At 38.9% G+C, this 17,110-nt stretch overlaps 1 protein-coding gene across 1 annotated transcript in view; it reads left to right on the top strand.

The window, feature by feature from the left end:
* The window catches only part of METTL16 (methyltransferase like 16), a 65,253-nt gene that overhangs the window by 15,190 nt on the left and 32,953 nt on the right, over positions 1-17,110 (top strand). Inside the window, exons 3-6 of the mRNA XM_005693325.3 lie at positions 5,002-5,201; positions 11,030-11,170; positions 13,564-13,679; positions 16,858-17,000. Of these exons, the coding sequence (XP_005693382.2) occupies positions 5,002-5,201; positions 11,030-11,170; positions 13,564-13,679; positions 16,858-17,000 (600 nt within the window). The remainder of the gene's footprint in view (positions 1-5,001; positions 5,202-11,029; positions 11,171-13,563; positions 13,680-16,857; positions 17,001-17,110) is intronic.

The raw sequence follows: 17,110 nt of genomic DNA, 5'->3' as shown, positions 1-17,110 counted from the left end.
TTTCCTGACGTAGCTTCCTCTGTAACAGTTGTGCATACAGCCACTAAAGGACTCTTCTAGGCTTAGTGGGAAGCTCTTTTCCTCTCACTTGGTGTTTTCTCCTTAGACACTGTCACCTGTGCTAGGGTCTCATTTGTTTGTTTGCAAATAGCTTATACATTTGTGCAGGCCAGTTTTCTGAGTTCTATACCTAGAGATCATGTTTACTCAATATCTGCACTGAGGTGTCTCAAACACGGCTCTCAAATATGATATGTTTCCTCAAAAATGGTTCTCTGCCAGAGTTCCCAAATTCAGCAAATAGCACTGTCTGTCCTGTTGAGCAAGCCAGAACCAGGAGACACCTGTAAACACACCCTCCCTCACTTTGCGTGTCAGTCCATCAGCAAATCTTGTAAGTTTTCTTTCGTAAACATGTCTAAATTGCTGTCACTTTTCCCTGTCTTTGCCACTGCGGCCATTGTCCAGCCTTTTACGGCAGTAGCTCTCTAATTGGCATCTTTGCTTCCACTTGGTCCGTCTTTGTTCCGTACTAGACCTAACTCCTTAATATAGATTATAATTATCCTGATGTGGTTAATAGCTCTTTCACTTTCAGAAGAGTCCTGAATTAATTGATAAAGTTTTATGGTTACCATAATTATAAGGTCCTCCGTAATCCAGCTTCTCTCTTCCTCTCCAGCCTCATTTTAAACCATGCATGCTTACCTTGCTTTCTGCATGTTAGACACAGTGGCTGTCTCTCAGTACCAGGGATGCCCCGTAAGTTCTCTCCTGCCTCAGGGTCTTTGTACTTGCTCTTCTCTTTACTTAGGACCCTAAAATGCCATCCACGTTCCCTTCTTTCAGTTCATTCCTTTGTTAAACATTTATTCTATTTTCAGTCCTCAGGGAAGCCTTCTTTGACCTTCCCAAGGCAGTTCCACTTAGTATGTATGTTTCATAGCACAGTGTACCTATACTTTTGTAGTATTCATCACAGTGACAATTTTATGTATATTTTGAATGATTCTGGGAATTAATACCTACCAGACTGTCAGCTTCATGAAGGGAGAGATTGTATTTGCGTACTGCAACGTCTCCAGTATTTTGCACAATGGCCAAGCACATAGCTGACATATAATATCTGTTGAATAAATAAAGGAATGAAGCAATCACAACCTCTCAGTTCTGACCTAAAAAAAATTAAAAGAAAAAAAATTCTGACCTGGTCTACGTAACTCATTTGAGCAAAGTAGTATTTAAAAAGAGTGAAACAGTATTATACTACTTTAAAAGTGCAGAGTAGCCAGGTACCCAACTTTGTTATTCCACTTTCTACAATAGAGATTGCCACCTTTTAGCCTGTGAATTGTATGAGACTTGCAGTTATTTATTGTCCACGTAGATTTTAAGAATCAGAAAAATTTCATATAAAGATATGGGTTCCTGGTTTCGTTTGAAAATTTTAGAGATTTGGCAAAGGTGGGCTGGCAAACCCACTTGATATTAATTACCTAGAACTGCCTGGTGACCAGTGGTGGTTTGTGCCATCTGGTTTAGTGCCACTAGTGTAGCCATTGGCCTGGCTGCTCGACCACAAACTACTTGTTGCTGACCACCAAGGCGAGGACCTGTGCCACAGGTGTGGTTCAGCAGACATGTCTTTGTATGTGACTCTCCTCGGTGTGTGTTGATTTACATTCTGGCACAAGGACATATCTTGTCAAGGATTGGCATTTTGAGTAGTAGCTGGTAAATATTTGAGTTTGCAGTTCCCGATCTTCACAATTTTATTCAAAATGCCAGTACATAATAACATTGAGAAACGTTAGGTTAGCGATTCTGTCAGTAGGTACTGCTGCTCTTAGAGAATATTTTCCATCGTTTATTTTATAAGGTATCTAGGTTATTCTTGGTTCGATAGAAAAATTCTGAAATTTTGCATTTTAGGTTGTAAGGCTTGGACATAGACATCAGAATGGTTTATATTCCTTTTGTGTGTCTAGCAGTGACTGGGCTAGATTAGTAATAGATCGGGCTGCTGTTGTAGAATAAAGAACGTGAACGTATTTGAATGTTTTTAGTATGGTACTCTGATGTGAACTTCTTTTCCATGTGTAAAAATTGACTGTCGTCACTGTCATTGAAGGAAGTGGAGTTCAGTTCAGTTCAGTTGCTCAGTCGTGTCCGACTCTGCGACCCTGTGAACTGCAGCATGCCAGGTCTCCCTGTCCATCACTGACTCCCGGAGTTTACCCAAACTCATGTCCATTGAGTCGGTGATGCCATCCAACTATCTCATCCTCTGTCGTCCCCTTCACCTCCTGCCCTCAATCTTTCCCAGCATCGGGGTCTTTTCAAATGAGTCAGTTCTTCGCATCCGGTGGCCAAAATATTGGAGTTTGAGCTTCAACATCAGTCCTTCCAATGAACACCCAGGACTGATCTCCTTCAGGATGGACTGGTTGGATCTCCTTTCAGTCCAAGGGACTCTCAAGAGTCTTCTCCAACACCACAGTTCAAAAGCATCAGTTCTTCTGCGCTCAGCTTTCCTTATAGTCCAGCTCTCACATCCATACATGACTACTGGAAAAACCATAGCCTTGACTAGACAGACCTTTTTGGTAAAGTAATGTCGCTGCTTTTGAATATGCTGTCTAGGTTGGTCATAACTTTCCTTCCAAGGAGTAAGCGTCTTTTAATTTCATGGCTGCAATCACCATCTGCAGTGAGTTGAAGCCAAAAAAAAATAGTCAGCCACTGTTTCCCCATCTATTTGCCATGAAGTGACGGGACCAGATGCCATGATCTTAGTTTTCTGAAATGTTGAGCTTTAAGCCAACTTTTTTACTCTATTCTTTCACTTTCATCAAGAGGCTCTTTAGTTCTTCCCTTTCTGCCTCAAGGGAGGTGTCATCTGCATATCTGAGGTTATTAATATTTCTCCCAGCAGTCTTGATTCCAGCTTGTGCTGCTTTCGGCCCAGCATGTCTCATGATGTACTCTGCATTTAAGTTAAATAAGCAGGGTGACAATATACAGCCTTGACGTACTCCTTTCCTGATTTGGAACCAGTCTGTTGTTCCATGTCCAGTTCTGACTGTTGCTTCCTGACCTGCATACAGGTTTCTCAAGAGGCAGGTCAGGTGGTCTGGTATTCCCATCTCTTTCAGAATTTTCCATAGTTTATTGTGATCCACACAGTCAAAGGGCTGAAGTGGAGTTGGCCCATCTTTTTTGAACACTTTACTGATTTCACAGGAGTAAAATAGGATATTCTTGTTAGAGTTAAAAATTAAGTTTTTATAGGTTTTTTTTTTTTTTTGCTACATAATTTGTCTTGTTGAACCTGCTTTTGTGCTGCTTTTCATTAAGGAAGGAATACAAAGGCAGTGCTAGTCGTCGTCTTTTTTATTTTTTAATGTGAAAATTGATTGAGGCAATTGCTGTGCTATTGAGTGAAGCAAAACTGTGTTCATGGTTGCTTGCCTGTGGATTAACTCTCTTTTATCAGCCTCCGCAATTGACAAAATTAATATATTATCTACCTCTGATGCCTAGGAGTAGACCTCATTAATATCCCATTAAATAGGCTTAACATATTTTAATGAGACTTTTTATTGCTAGCATATATTTATGCAGCAAACTTCCACTCCCGTTGTTTTATGGAAACTTGTCTTTAAAAGATCATAAATCCCCACCTAATGTGAAGTCAGTCACTTTTGAAGTTATTTATCCTCCTGATTCCGTTCCAGCATTTTGTTGCTACAAAGTTACTTCCTCTCATTTAACACTTTTCCTGCCTCTCAAAATAGTTACATTGACACCAGTTCTTACGAAGTTAAATGTAAATATGTCATATGACATATTCCTCCATATCTACTCAAGAGAAATAATAACCCATCCATGTGAAGGCTTGTATGTGGATATTTATTAGCAGCATTGTTCATGACAGCCAAAAAATAGAAACAGTCCCAATGGCCATCAAGTGGTAAGTGGGTAAACAAAACGCCAGTGTGGTTATTCATCCAGTACCTAAACTGCAATGTGGTCGTCCATACAGTGGAGTATTATGTGGTCATAAAAAGAAATGAAGTGCTGATACATGCTACACCATGGATAAACCTCACAAACATTGTGCTAAGTGAAAGAATCCAGATGCAGAGACCACATGTTTATGATTCATTTGTATGAAATGTTCACAAAAGGCAAATCTCTGGAGACAGTTACATTAGTGGTTGCCCAGAGCTGAGGGCAGAAATGAGGAATGACCTGCAAATGGGTGCAGGGGTTTTTTTGAGGGTGATGGGATTGGCTTGTGGTGATGGGATTGGCTTGTGGTGATGGGATTGGCTTGTGGTGATGGGTGCATGACTCCATGAATACACAAGAAACGATTGTGTCTTTATAGGTGAATTTATAGTGTGTAAATTACTATTCAGGAAGCCTGCTAAAATTAGTCACATTTAAATTTTAATGTTTGTAATATTTGTTGTATTTAAATATGTTAACCTGTTTTCATTATTAAACATCTTATACTGGTTTCTTTCCACTTTTAAGTATGATTTTCAAAGAATGCTACTATCAAATCATGTTAATTGGTGATAGTAAAAATAGCATTTAGGCATTATGCTAGTACTTTTCACAGATTATCACAGAGCAGCTCTACATGTAGATATTATTCCCATTTTACAGTGGAGAAAATGGCCTCATAGAGGCTAAATAACTTGTCCAAAGTTACATAACTAAGGAGACAACTCGGCAGGAACTGGAACTGAGGTACTCTGGTCCTGTATGCTTCATGTATGAGGATGCAGTATTTTTATGCTGCCTCTCATATACTGTGATTGTTTCACGCCCATGTGTGTTTGCCACTGCCCTGAATGCTCCTGCATAACTATTCATGCGTGCTTTCCTAGGAAATTCAAATAGGTGTTTGGTACTGCCTGATTGCCATAGAGCTTTTGCAACATAGTGCATCTTACTAATCAGTTTTACTTCTTTTTCTCCACCTTTCAGTCTTAATTTTAAAGACCCCGAAGCAGTCAGAGCTCTGACTTGTACTCTGCTAAGGGAAGATTTTGGGCTTTCTATCGATATTCCGCTGGAGAGACTGATTCCTACAGTTCCCTTGAGACTCAACTATATTCATTGGGTAGAAGATCTGATCGGTCATCAGAACTCTGACAAAAGTACCCTCCGAAGAGGAATTGACATAGGTACGTGGCTTAAAATTCTTCCTTGGCTAACTGTTAAGTTTCATAAATTTTGTGAAGTCTTTGCAAGTTCTTTGAAAACTCCTGGGTGTTTGTCGTGTAAAAGAAACTGACTGCAGATATCATTGTCCTTTTTTGGTACACCTGGGCTTTTCTGCTGTCAGTCTCTCTGAGAAGGGATTGTCAACCCCAGACGGCACAAGGGAGTAAGAGAGTGCAGGATGAAAGTGGGGCACCTGTTTTTTTAGCTTTTCAGATCACCATGTTTACATCTGTGTCTGTTGGACACTATTTTTACCCTGATTTATTTGGTATTAGTACAGAAGTCCCCATATTGGGATGTTGTGGTGATGGCCATTTAATAAAAGATCATGTGGGCCTGAATACTTTTAGAAATCTCTTAGATGATTATTCATAGAGAGTATTTAATCCAAAATTAAAAGGAAGGAAAAAGGCTTTAAGATGTTCACTTAATTGTAAACTTCTACAGTGGAGAAAACTGTCCTGTTTGATTCATTTGGGGAAATAAGTAGAGAAACAGAAGGAAATGAAGCCAGGGTGTGTTTTGCTGTTATAAATGTATGTTTGTCATAGCCAGTGTTTTCATTTTGGTAGAGTTTAAAATTTGTTAATCTGTTGGACTTTATTTATTCTTTACAGAAAGAATGAAGAATTAAAAACTCTGTACTCTATTTCTAAATATAGTTAAGAGGAGACAGTTTCTAGGCGATAGTAAATGTTCTACATATTCAAGGCTCATAGTACATGACCTTTCCAGCAGCGTTTACCTACCTCTCCTTTCTCTTTTAAATGCACTCTCCTCCATTAGCTTCCACGACACCAGACTCTGGTTTTCTTTTTTCAGTTTTAGTCACTCTTCTCCCCTTTTCAGGCTTCCTTTCTTGTATCTGGCTATTAAATATTGAGAATTTCTGAAGCTCAGTCTTAACGCTTTTCCTATTTGGCACTCTACCTCTAGGCAATTTCATCCATGTCTACGACTTTATTTTCTACCTCCATGCAGATAACCTACAGATTGTTTATTCCTCCAACTCAGATTACTTTTCTTGAACTCTGGTCCAAACTATACAAGAAACTTGGATATATCAAAGACCTCTCAGATTTTGCAAGTCCAAGACCAAACTCAGATTCTTCCTTCCGAATCTGGGTCCTCTTCCTTTGTTCCTTGTTTCAGCAGCTCCCTCACAGTCCACCCTGTCATCCTTCATTTTTGCTTCTCTCCATTCTCACTGACATTGTCTATCACCTGGTACCCTTAAATAGTTTTCTTTTCTGAAATATTTCTTAAATCATCTACTTTTCTCCATTTCAGTTCCCACCATCCCAGCCCAAGTCACCACCATGTCTCCCTGTCTACAGAATAGCTTCTCAGCTACTTTGTTCTCATCTGCTCTGTTGCCTCTCCATTCCAGAAAGTGTGTATAAACTTATGTCTAATTATTACGTTTACCATTTTAATGACTTTCTCTTGCTTCTCTGATAAACAGCCAAAACCTTTAGTAGGCCTATTAGAATTTTCATTGTCTGATTCTTGCCCCTCTAGGTCTCTCTAACCCTTACATTATGTTCTTTTTCTTTGGTTTCTACAGTTGTCTTTAGTTCTAATCAGACATTATGATTCTTTGTACATGTTGTTCCCCCTGCCTGGAGTTTCCCACCTTCACCTCATTATTTCTCATTTCTACTGTACTTGCCAACTCTCCCCCATACTTGTACTTGTCAAGAGCACCCCCAAGAAAAAGAAATGCAAAAAGGCAAAATGATTGTCTGAGGAGGCCTTACAAATAGCTGTGAAAAGAAGAGATGCGAAAGGCAAAGGAGACAAGGAAAGATATACCCATTTGAATGCAGAGTTCCAAAGAATAGCAAGGAGAGATAAGAAAGCCTACCTCAGTGATCAATGCAAAGAAATAAAGGAAAACAATAGAATGGGAAAGACTAGAGATCTCTTCAAGAAAATTAGAGCTACCAAGGGAACATTTCATGCACAGATGGACACAATAAAGGACAGAAATGGTATGGACCTAACAGAAGCAGAAGATACTAAGAAGAGGTTGCAAGAATACATAGAAGAACTGTGCAGAAAAGATCTTCACGACCTAGATAATCACAACGGTGTGATCATTCACCTAGAGCCAGACATCCTGGGATGCAAAGTCCAGTGGGCCTTAGGAGGCATCACTATGAACAAAGCTAGTGCAGGTGATGGAATTCCAGTTGAGCTGTTTCAAATCCTAAAAGATGATGCTGTGAAAGTGCTGCACTCAATATGCCAGCAAATTTGAAAACTCAGCAGTGGCCACTGGACTGGAAAAGGTCAGTTTTCATTCTAATCCCAAAGAAAAGCAATGCCAAAGAATGTTCAAACTACTGCACAATTGCACTTATCTCACACACTAGCAAAGTAATGCTCAAAATTCTCCAAGCCATACTTCAACAGTACATGAACCATGAACTTCCAGATGTTCAAGCTGGATTTAGAAAAGGCAGAGGAACCAGAGATCAAATTGCCAACATCCGTTGAATCATAGAAAAAGCAAGAGAGTTCCAGAAAAAAATCTATTTCTGCTTTATTGACTATGCCAAAGCCTTGATTGTATGGATCACAATAAACTGTGGAAAATTCTGAGAGATGGGAATACCAGACCACCTGACCTGCCTCTAAGAAATCTGTATGCATGTCAAGAAACAACAGTTAGAACTGGACATGGAACAACAGACTGGTTACAAATCAGGAAAGGAGTACGTCAAGGCTGTATATTGTCACTCTGCTTATTTAACTTATATGCAGAGTACATCATGAGAAATGCTGGACTGAATGAAACACAAGCTGGAGTCAAGATTGCCGGGAGAAATATCAATAACCTCAGATATGCAGATGACACCACCCTTGAGGCAGAAAGGGAAGAAGAACTAAAGAGCTTCTTGATAAAAGTAAAAGAGGAGAGTGAAAAGTTGGCTTAAACCTCAGCATTTCAGAAAACTAAGGTCATGGCATCTGGTCCCATCACTTCATGGCAAATAGTTGAGGAAACAGTGAAAAAAGTGTCAGACTTTATTTTGGGGGGCTCCAAAATCACTGCAAGTGGTGACTGCAGCCATGAAATTAAAAGACGCTCCTTGGAAGAAAAGCTGTGACCAACCTAGCAGCATGTTGAAAAGCAGAGACATTACTTTGCCAAAAAAGGTCTGTCTAGTCAAAGCTATGTTTTTTCCAGTAGTCGTGTATGGATGTGAGAGTTGGACTATAAAGAAAGCTGAGCGCTGAACAATTGATGCTTTTGAACTGTGGTGTTGGAGAAAACTCTTGAGAGTCCCCTGGGCTGTAAAGCGATCCAACCAGTCAATCCTGAAGGAAATCAGTCCTGAATATTCATTGGAAGGACTGATGTTGAAGCTGAAACTCCAATACTTTGGCCACCTGATGCGAAGAACTGACTTATTGGAAAAGACCCTGATGCTGGGAAGGATTGAAGACAGGAGAAGGGGATGACAGAGGATGAGATGGTTGGATGGCATCACTGACTCAATGGACATGGGTTTGGGTGGACTCTAGGAGTTGGTGATGGACAGGGAGACCTGGCTTGCTGCAGTCCATGGGGTCCCAAAGAGTTGGGCACGACTGAGCGACTGAACTGAACTGTCAACTGAAGCCTTATTTTGTAAGAGAGCCTCTGACTTTCCAGCATAAGATACGTTCCTTCAATATGAACTTTAGAAAACTGTGTATTTTCCTTCATGTAATTTTTTAAAAACCACATTCACTTGTCTGATTGATTAATGTTTTTCTCTGCTACCCAATTGCAAAGTACCAAGTCTGTTATTAATACTTTAACATTCAAAGTCTTAGCAAAGTTTTTGGCACAAGGTAGGTGCTCAGTAAATGATTTGTTGAATGTTGATGGATAAATACATCATTCTTTCAACATACAAAATTCTGAACACATGATATGAACTAAGCAATAGGTAAAAATAATGGGGTTTAAAAAAAGTTTCTTTTATGTTCCTCACAGAAGTTTGCCTGATGGATTATAAAAAGCTTAAAAAGCTTGAGAGCCTATTTAGTACTAATTTATTTTAATTATGCCCCAAACCCTCTAAAATAGCACTTGGGGATATAGGAGGTTAATGGATTTTAGCTCTTCACAAGGGGCACTCTTGCTGAAATCACATTTATTCTAATTAGGGTTTTATATAAATTCCTACCCCAGACTCCATTAGTTTGCTCTAATTCTATAGTTATACACTTTCCATTTTTATTTATCATTGGAAGGATTATTACCTATTTAAAAATGTCATTCAGCTTTCTGAGGGGATTAGAATGTTAGAATGCAAGTCTTCTGGTCTTAAGAACTGAGAAACTTGATTTTTTTAGCAGAGGGCAGGTCTTTCACTTTTATTACCCTGATGACCCCTGATCTTTGGACAGCTGAAGGGAGATGTCCTTTTTCTTTTCGCTTTTAAATGAAATTAAAGTACGAAGAGAGGGGCCGTTATGTGAGACCCAAGGGCCTGGGATCTGCTCTGAGTTGTTTTTTTTTTTTTCCTATAGAGCTGGAAGTGCTACTTAAATTTCCTTAATTTCCTTATTTGAGTGACTATCTTTCCAGAATGACTAGCAGGGTCTACATAATGGTGGATTCTGAGAGGGGCTTGAGTACCTTTTACCAGTCCTTCCCTTACCACCTCTCACATCCCCCAGAGATGTTTGCCCAGTAGCATCATGGCCAGGATGTTGTTAGTAAACATGACAATAGATGTAGCATCACTGTGACTGTCAAAAGATCGTAAATGTTCCAGCCATCAGTCACTGTCGTGTCTTTTACTCTCCTGTTCTGAGTACTTAATGAGGAAGCAGTAAGAGGACCCTCGCTTTCCTCTGAGTTAGGCATTACTCTGGCCTCTAGTTCTTCCTGCCAAATCCTTCTAAGGCTAGACTGGCACCAAAATGTGGTCCTGGAAAGTGGGCTGACTACTGTGAGCCTCTGAGAAAAACACCGGCTTTTCTTCTCTTGAATATACTCTTTAGGATCTCATTGGCCAAGATCAGTGAGTGGCAATTATTTGTGGTTAGTATATGCTTGTCCAATCTATGGTTAGAGGTTCTACATGCAAGTTTAGGACCAAACCCTAATTGTCAGAGATATTTGCCTGGAGCATTTGCTTTTGAAGGTCTCCCTTGAAACTGTGGTGGGACCAGTTTATGACTGATGTTTTGGACCTGGATCAAATGTTTTTCCCTGCTTCCACATCTGAGAAATAAATCCTTTTTACTTCTGGTTTCCTTCAAGTAACAACTTACAGATAGATATGTGGGAAATTGGGTGATTTAATATTATAAAAATCTTATACTCTCTGTATTTTTTCCTGCCTCTGTAGAGTGGGATATGTATGTTGATCTTTGTAAGATATTCCTGTGCTGTTTTAACAAATTACATTGATTTCTTTCAAGAAAATTGTTTCATAAGAGATTTAAAATGAAGACTTTTTATCAAGTGAATTGTTTTGACAGTTTTCAGTTAGTCAGTCTTGTATTTCTTGATCACCAGCCATACTTCATTTTACATATAGCATACAGTGAGTGCGAGTGCAGGAAGGTTTCTCCCCTTTAGGAAATTTGAAACTAATTATGACGTAAGACTGACATACATGAAACCAGTAGCTGCAATGTGTGCATAATCAGTACCAGCTTGTTGTTTTAAGCTGTTAAGGCTGTAAGGATTCTAAGAAAAGAAGAATGGTGTTTTTGCTGATTGTTCTCACCTTCTACTCAGGTGTGTGTAATGTGTTTTGAATTCTTATTTCACTAGGTACTGGGGCATCCTGCATCTATCCTTTACTTGGAACAACCTTAAACGGCTGGTATTTCCTTGCAACAGAAGTAGATGATATGTGCTTCAACTACGCAAAGAAGAATGTGGAGCAGAATAACTTATCTGATCTTATAAAAGGTTAGCTCTGCACAATCAATATTCCTTTCAAATTTTGTTTGTTAACCTGTTTTTCTAATTTAACACATCCCATTATCTTTTGCTCTAACATACAACCTTTGGTAATTTTTAAAAATTTGGTACAGTTGTAATTGGGTTTGCTGCTTTGTTATCAGAATCAACTCAGAAATAGAGTGAACGCAGCTGACCCTCATACTTTGTAGGTTCTGTGTTGTGAATTTGCCTCCTTGCTAAAGTTTGCTTACCTGTGTCTATTTTTAGCCCCCAAATCAATACTTGTGGTACTTTTGTGGTCATTCACAGACATGTGCAAAATGGGAAAAAATTGGAATCACCCGGTGTGTGTGTTCCCTGCTGTCTTTTCTTTTTCTTTTCCCTGCTGTCTCCTTTCAGCTCACACACTGTAAACAAGTGTTCTTTTCATGGTCTACTTACTACTACTTTTGTTGTTGTTGCAATTCTGTGCTTTTTCTTGGTGATTTTGCTGTTTTTAATGGCCCCTAAACATAGTACTTGAGTACTAGTGTTCCTAAGTACAAGAAGGCTGTGATGTGCCTAACAGAAAATACGTGTGTCAGATAAATTTTCTTCAGACATATTATAGTCCTTTGGCCATGAGTTCAGTGTTGAGTCAGTAATGCATGTTAAATAAGGTGTCTTTAAACAGAGATACATAAAATAGGATATGTATTGATTGGGTGATGAAAATGTGATCAGAGGCTTGAAGCTACCTAACCCTGTATTTCTCTTAGGAGTTAGTGGTTCAGTAGGCACTAATTCAGTGTTTGTGGTGACTTTACTGCTAATGAGAACCAACTGTATATGAAGTAACCTAGTTACCAAGACTTTAAAAGGAAGAAAATCCTGCTGTTGATTAAACTGTACCATCTTTTTAATTTCAGTACATGGAACTGTGCTACAAATAGTCAAATCTCCTTTGTGCTAAGTCGGTCAGTCATTTCCAACTCTGCGACCCCACCAACTATAGTCTGCCAGGCTCCATAGGATTATCCTGACCAAAATATTGGAGTGGGTTGCCATTTCCTCCCTCAGGAGATCTTCCGACCCAGGGGTCGAACCGTTGTCTCCTGTGTTTGCTGTATTGCAGGCAGATTCTTAACCACTGAGCCACTGGGGAAGCCCCTTCAAGTTATATAAGTACCATGAGACTGATGGGGCACCCTGACTTAAACAGTGTATCCAAGTAGAGCTTTTACTTTTATTTCTGTGCTTACTGTCCACATAAAAGGCAGTTGACAGTTCTTTTTTTTTTTTTTGGCATTAAAGAGACTTTATGTCTCTCTTTGGAAGAAATAGACTTTTCTTTTTTTAAAGTTATTTACTTATAATTGAAGGATAATTGCCTTAAAGTATTGTGTTGGTTTCTGCCATATATCAAATGAGCCTGCCATTGGTAAACAAATGTCCCCGCTTTTGGACCTCCCTCCTATTCCATCCCACCCCTCTAGTTTGTCACAGAGCCCCAGTTTGAGCTTCCTGAGTCATGCAGCAAATTTACACTGGCTGTCTAAGAAATCGGCTTTTCTTACTAGTGTTAAATATATCATAAGGGGAGATGTTAATATATATATTAAATATTTATTTATTTGACTGCACTGGGTCTTAGCTACAGCTCACAGGATCTTCAATTTTTTTTTTTTTTTTTCAGTCTTCGATCTTTGTTGTGGCATGTGGGTCTTCTGTTATGGCATGTGAACTCTTAGTTGCAGTTCATTGCAGCATGTGGTATCTAGTTCTCTGACCAGAGATCGAACCTGAGCCCATGGTCATTGGGAGTGTGGAGTTTTAGCCACTAGACCAACAAGGAAGTCCCTTAGTATATTATTAATGAGATTTTTAGTTATCCATTCCTGTATTACAAATTACCCCCAAATCTGGCAGTTTAGGCAGTAAACATTTATCATCTCATTATTCATGTGGGTCAGGAATTTGGGTGTGGCCTAGCCAGGTGATTCTGGTTCAAAGTCTTTCATGAGGTTGTAGTCTGAAAGATTGGGGATAGAGATTTGCTTCCAAGATGGCTCACTTACGTGGCTGTAGGCAGGAAGCTTTAGTTCACTGCCTTGTGGATCTCTCCTCAGAACTACTTAAGCATCCTTGGAGCATGTCAGCTGGCTTCTCATGGAGCAAGTTGTTTAAGTGATAGGGCAAGGAGGAAGCCATATTGCTTCTTATGACCTAGCCTCAGAAGTGATACCTTTTTACTTCTATCATATTCTTTTCAATAAAAGCAAGTCATTGAGTGAAGCTGCTCTCAAGGAAAGGGAAATCAAACACCACCTCTTGAAGGGACTAGTGCTGAAGAATTTGTGGATATATTTGAAAACTGTCACAGTATTAATAGTAGTTAAGTCTCTCTTTTTTTTTCCTAGTGGTTAAAGTACCACAGAAGACACTCCTGATGGATGCTCTTAAAGAAGAGTCTGAGATAATTTATGACTTTTGCATGTGCAACCCTCCCTTTTTTGCCAATCAGTTGGAAGCCAAGGTAAAATATCTTCTCCTTTAAAGTAGCTGAATATTTATCTAAGTTTTCCTTGTTTGCAAAGATAAGAGCAACGTTTCTTTTGGAAGCTGTATCAGTTAGGATGCTTTTGGTATCAAGCACCTGAAAATCTAATTCAGATTGACTTTCCAGAAAGGTTTATTGGCTTATGTTTCTGAGAAATCCAGCAATAGCATGACCTTCAGGAACAGTTTGATCAAGGAGTTCATCATAATATCAAGGCTGAGACTTTTTTCAAGTTCCCTTTGGCTCTGATCTGACCCTTGGTTGGTTCTGTTCTCAAGTTGGTTTGCTTGTGGCAGAGTAATGTATGGGGAGGGGGAGAGGGTGAGGAGGGAACTCTTTTCTTTCTTAAACCATTGAACATTTGGATTTCTTCTGACTGGACCAACTTAGGTTACAGTCTACTCCTGCATTGGGCTTTTTGGCCTAAGGAAAGATCACTGTTGTTACAGCCAGGTATCATTTGATAGTAAACAAATGGCTGATTTAGTGTTCCAACTTGAAATGAGTATATTGATTTTATGAAATAAAATATATTTCCTCATGAAAATGGCTAAAAACAGCTCATATATTGGCTTAAAACAGCTTATACATTGGCTGAAAATAGCTAAGCTGTTGAAAATCAATAAAATATTATTGATTTAACCTAATTTTTCCTCATCTAAAGAAAAGTTAATAGAAATATTAGAGGAAACGAGATGGTATGTATGCTTAAAACTTTGAGAGAATGAATTATTTTTAGAATCACTTAGATGCTCTAAAATACCATTTACATACCTCATAACAAAATAAATTCCACATGGATCAAATTTGAGTTAGAGGGAAGGTGGACAGAAATTTATTAGCAATAACATTCTAGATTGGAGCATAAAGTCAAGCAGGATTTAGGGAATTAAATTTTGGCTCTTGATGCAAATAGATTTAAGAACTAAAATAGTCACATCCTAGAGTACATTTTTAAGAAAAATATTGAGATATTCTATATATATGTAAAAATACACAGGCCATAAGTATAAGCTGGATTTTCCAAAGTGAATGTTCTTGTAGAACGAGCTTCCAGGTGAAGAAATAGACTATTACTGGCACCAGAATTAAATATCTTTTTACATCAGCTTTACTGAAATGTAATTTTCATGCCATCAGTTCACCTACTTAAAGGGTAGACTTTTATTATTTTTAGTATATTCACCAGAGAAGGCAATGGCACCCCACTCCAGTACTCTTGCCTGGAAGATCCCATGAACGGAGGAGCCTGGTAGGCTGCAGTCCATTGGGTCGCTAAGAGTCGGACAACTGAGCAACTTCACTTTCACTTTCATGCGTTGGAGAAGGAAATGGCAACCCACTCCAGTGTTCTTGCCTGGAGAATCCCAGGGATGAGAGAGCCTGGTGGGCTGCTGTCCATGGAGTCGCACAGAGTCGGACACGACTGAAGTGACATAGCAGCAGCAGCAGCAACAGTATATTCACAGAATTGTGCAACCATTACCCAATTAATTTTAGAACATTTTCATCATTCCCTCCCCCCAAAAAAGCCCCACCTCCATTAACAGTTACTCTTGGTTCCCTTGCAGCCCCCTTAGTCCTAGTCTGCTTTCTGTTTCTGGAGTTGCCTGTTTTGAACATTTCATTACAATGGAATTATAGAATCTGTGGTCTGTTGTAGCTAACTTCTTTCACTAAACATAGTATGTTTTCAGGGTTCACCCATATCGTGCCATGTATTAGTTTCTTTCTATTGCCGAATAAATATTCCATTGTATGGAAATACCCTTTTTATCAAGCCATTCGTTCATGAATGGACATTTGGGTTTTAGGCACTTTTTGGCTATTATGAACAAAGCTGCTGCAAGTATTCTTGTACAAGTGTTTGCATGAACATGTTTTCACTTCTCGTAGGTATATACCTAGGAGCTGAATTACTAGGTCATCTGGCAACTGTGTGTTTAATTGTTTGAGGAACTGCCAGAATGTTTTCCACAGTGGCTGCACCATTTTTGATTATAACTAGTGTGTGGGACTTCCAGTTTGTCCACATCTTTGTCAGCACTTGTTGTTATCTTCTTGGTTACAGCTATCCTAGGAGGAATGGAGTGGTAGCTCATTGTGGTTTGAATGTGTGTATCCCTGATGGCTAATGATATTGAACGTCTTTTCATGTACTTTTTGATCATTTGTGTATCTTCTTTGGATAAAGGCCTGTTCAGATCCTTTGCCCAGTTGAATTGGGCTATTTTTCTTCTGACTATTTTAAGAATTCTTTATTCTGTATGCAAGTCCCTTGAAGTGGGTATAGCCTTTCCCTTCTCTAGGGAATCATCCCAGCCCAGGAATCGAATCCAGGTCTCCCACATTGGAGGCAGATTCTTTACCACCTGAGCCACAAGGGAAGCCCAAGAATACTGGAGTGGGTAGCCTGTACCTTCTCCAGGAGATCTTCCTGACCCAGGAATTGAACCAGGGTCTCCTGCATTGCAGGTGGATTCTTTACCAACTGAGCTATCAGGGAAGCCCCTTATTAGGTATATTATTTGCAAATATTCTCTCCCATTCTGTGGGTTGTCTTTGTACTTTCTTGGCAGTGTCTTTTGCAGCTTGGAAGTTTTTGCTTTTTTTTTTTTTTTTTTACTTTTATCAGTTTATCCAGTTTTTGTTGTTGCTTATGCTTTTGGTGTCATAGCTAAGAAGCATATTTACTCCTATGTTTTCTTCTTTATTGTTTTAGCTATTTATATTTAAATCTTTGTTCTACTTAGATTTTTTAAAAAATATGATGTGAGGTAGGAGTGGATTAAATATTTGAAATTTAAAAGTGAAACTGTACTAGAAGAAAACAAAATTCAATGTTTTTATAGTCTTTGGGTGGAATCAGTATATAATACCAAGACAGAAAACGTAAAGAAAAAGTTACATAAAAAAGTACAATGTTAGTATGTTTAATCACAAAGATGGAAGGTAAAGACCCTTTAAGGAAGGAATATTAACATGAATGTAGTTGTTTCAAATGCTGTGGTTATATGATTTTTTAAATCCTAAGCCTAGCATAGTACTTGGAAATTAAAATTATGTCTAAGTATTCTTACTTAGAACTAGGTTACAGAGACCTGGTCTTAAGGTATAAAAATTTTTCACCAGAGTTTTTGTTGTTGTTGTTAAGGGAGTAAATTCTCGAAATCCTCGAAGACCCCCACCCAGTTCGGTAAATACAGGAGGAATCACAGAGATCATGGCAGAAGGAGGTGAACTAGAGTTTGTTAAAAGGATCATCCATGACAGTTTACAGCTTAAAAAAAGATTAAGGTAAGTTGGTAAGAATATTTTCCCGTGTGTAATTCAGAAAGAAGCCATGTCACTTGGAGGAAATGAATCACTGTGGTCTGAAGAATTAACAGATAAAAATGGAATTGGTT

Source organism: Capra hircus, chromosome 19 (genome assembly GCF_001704415.2).
Source record: "Capra hircus breed San Clemente chromosome 19, ASM170441v1, whole genome shotgun sequence".
Classification (NCBI taxonomy): Eukaryota; Metazoa; Chordata; class Mammalia; order Artiodactyla; family Bovidae; genus Capra; species Capra hircus.
Note: the sequence above shows the minus strand (reverse complement) of the source record. Positions and strands in the feature narration are given on the sequence as shown.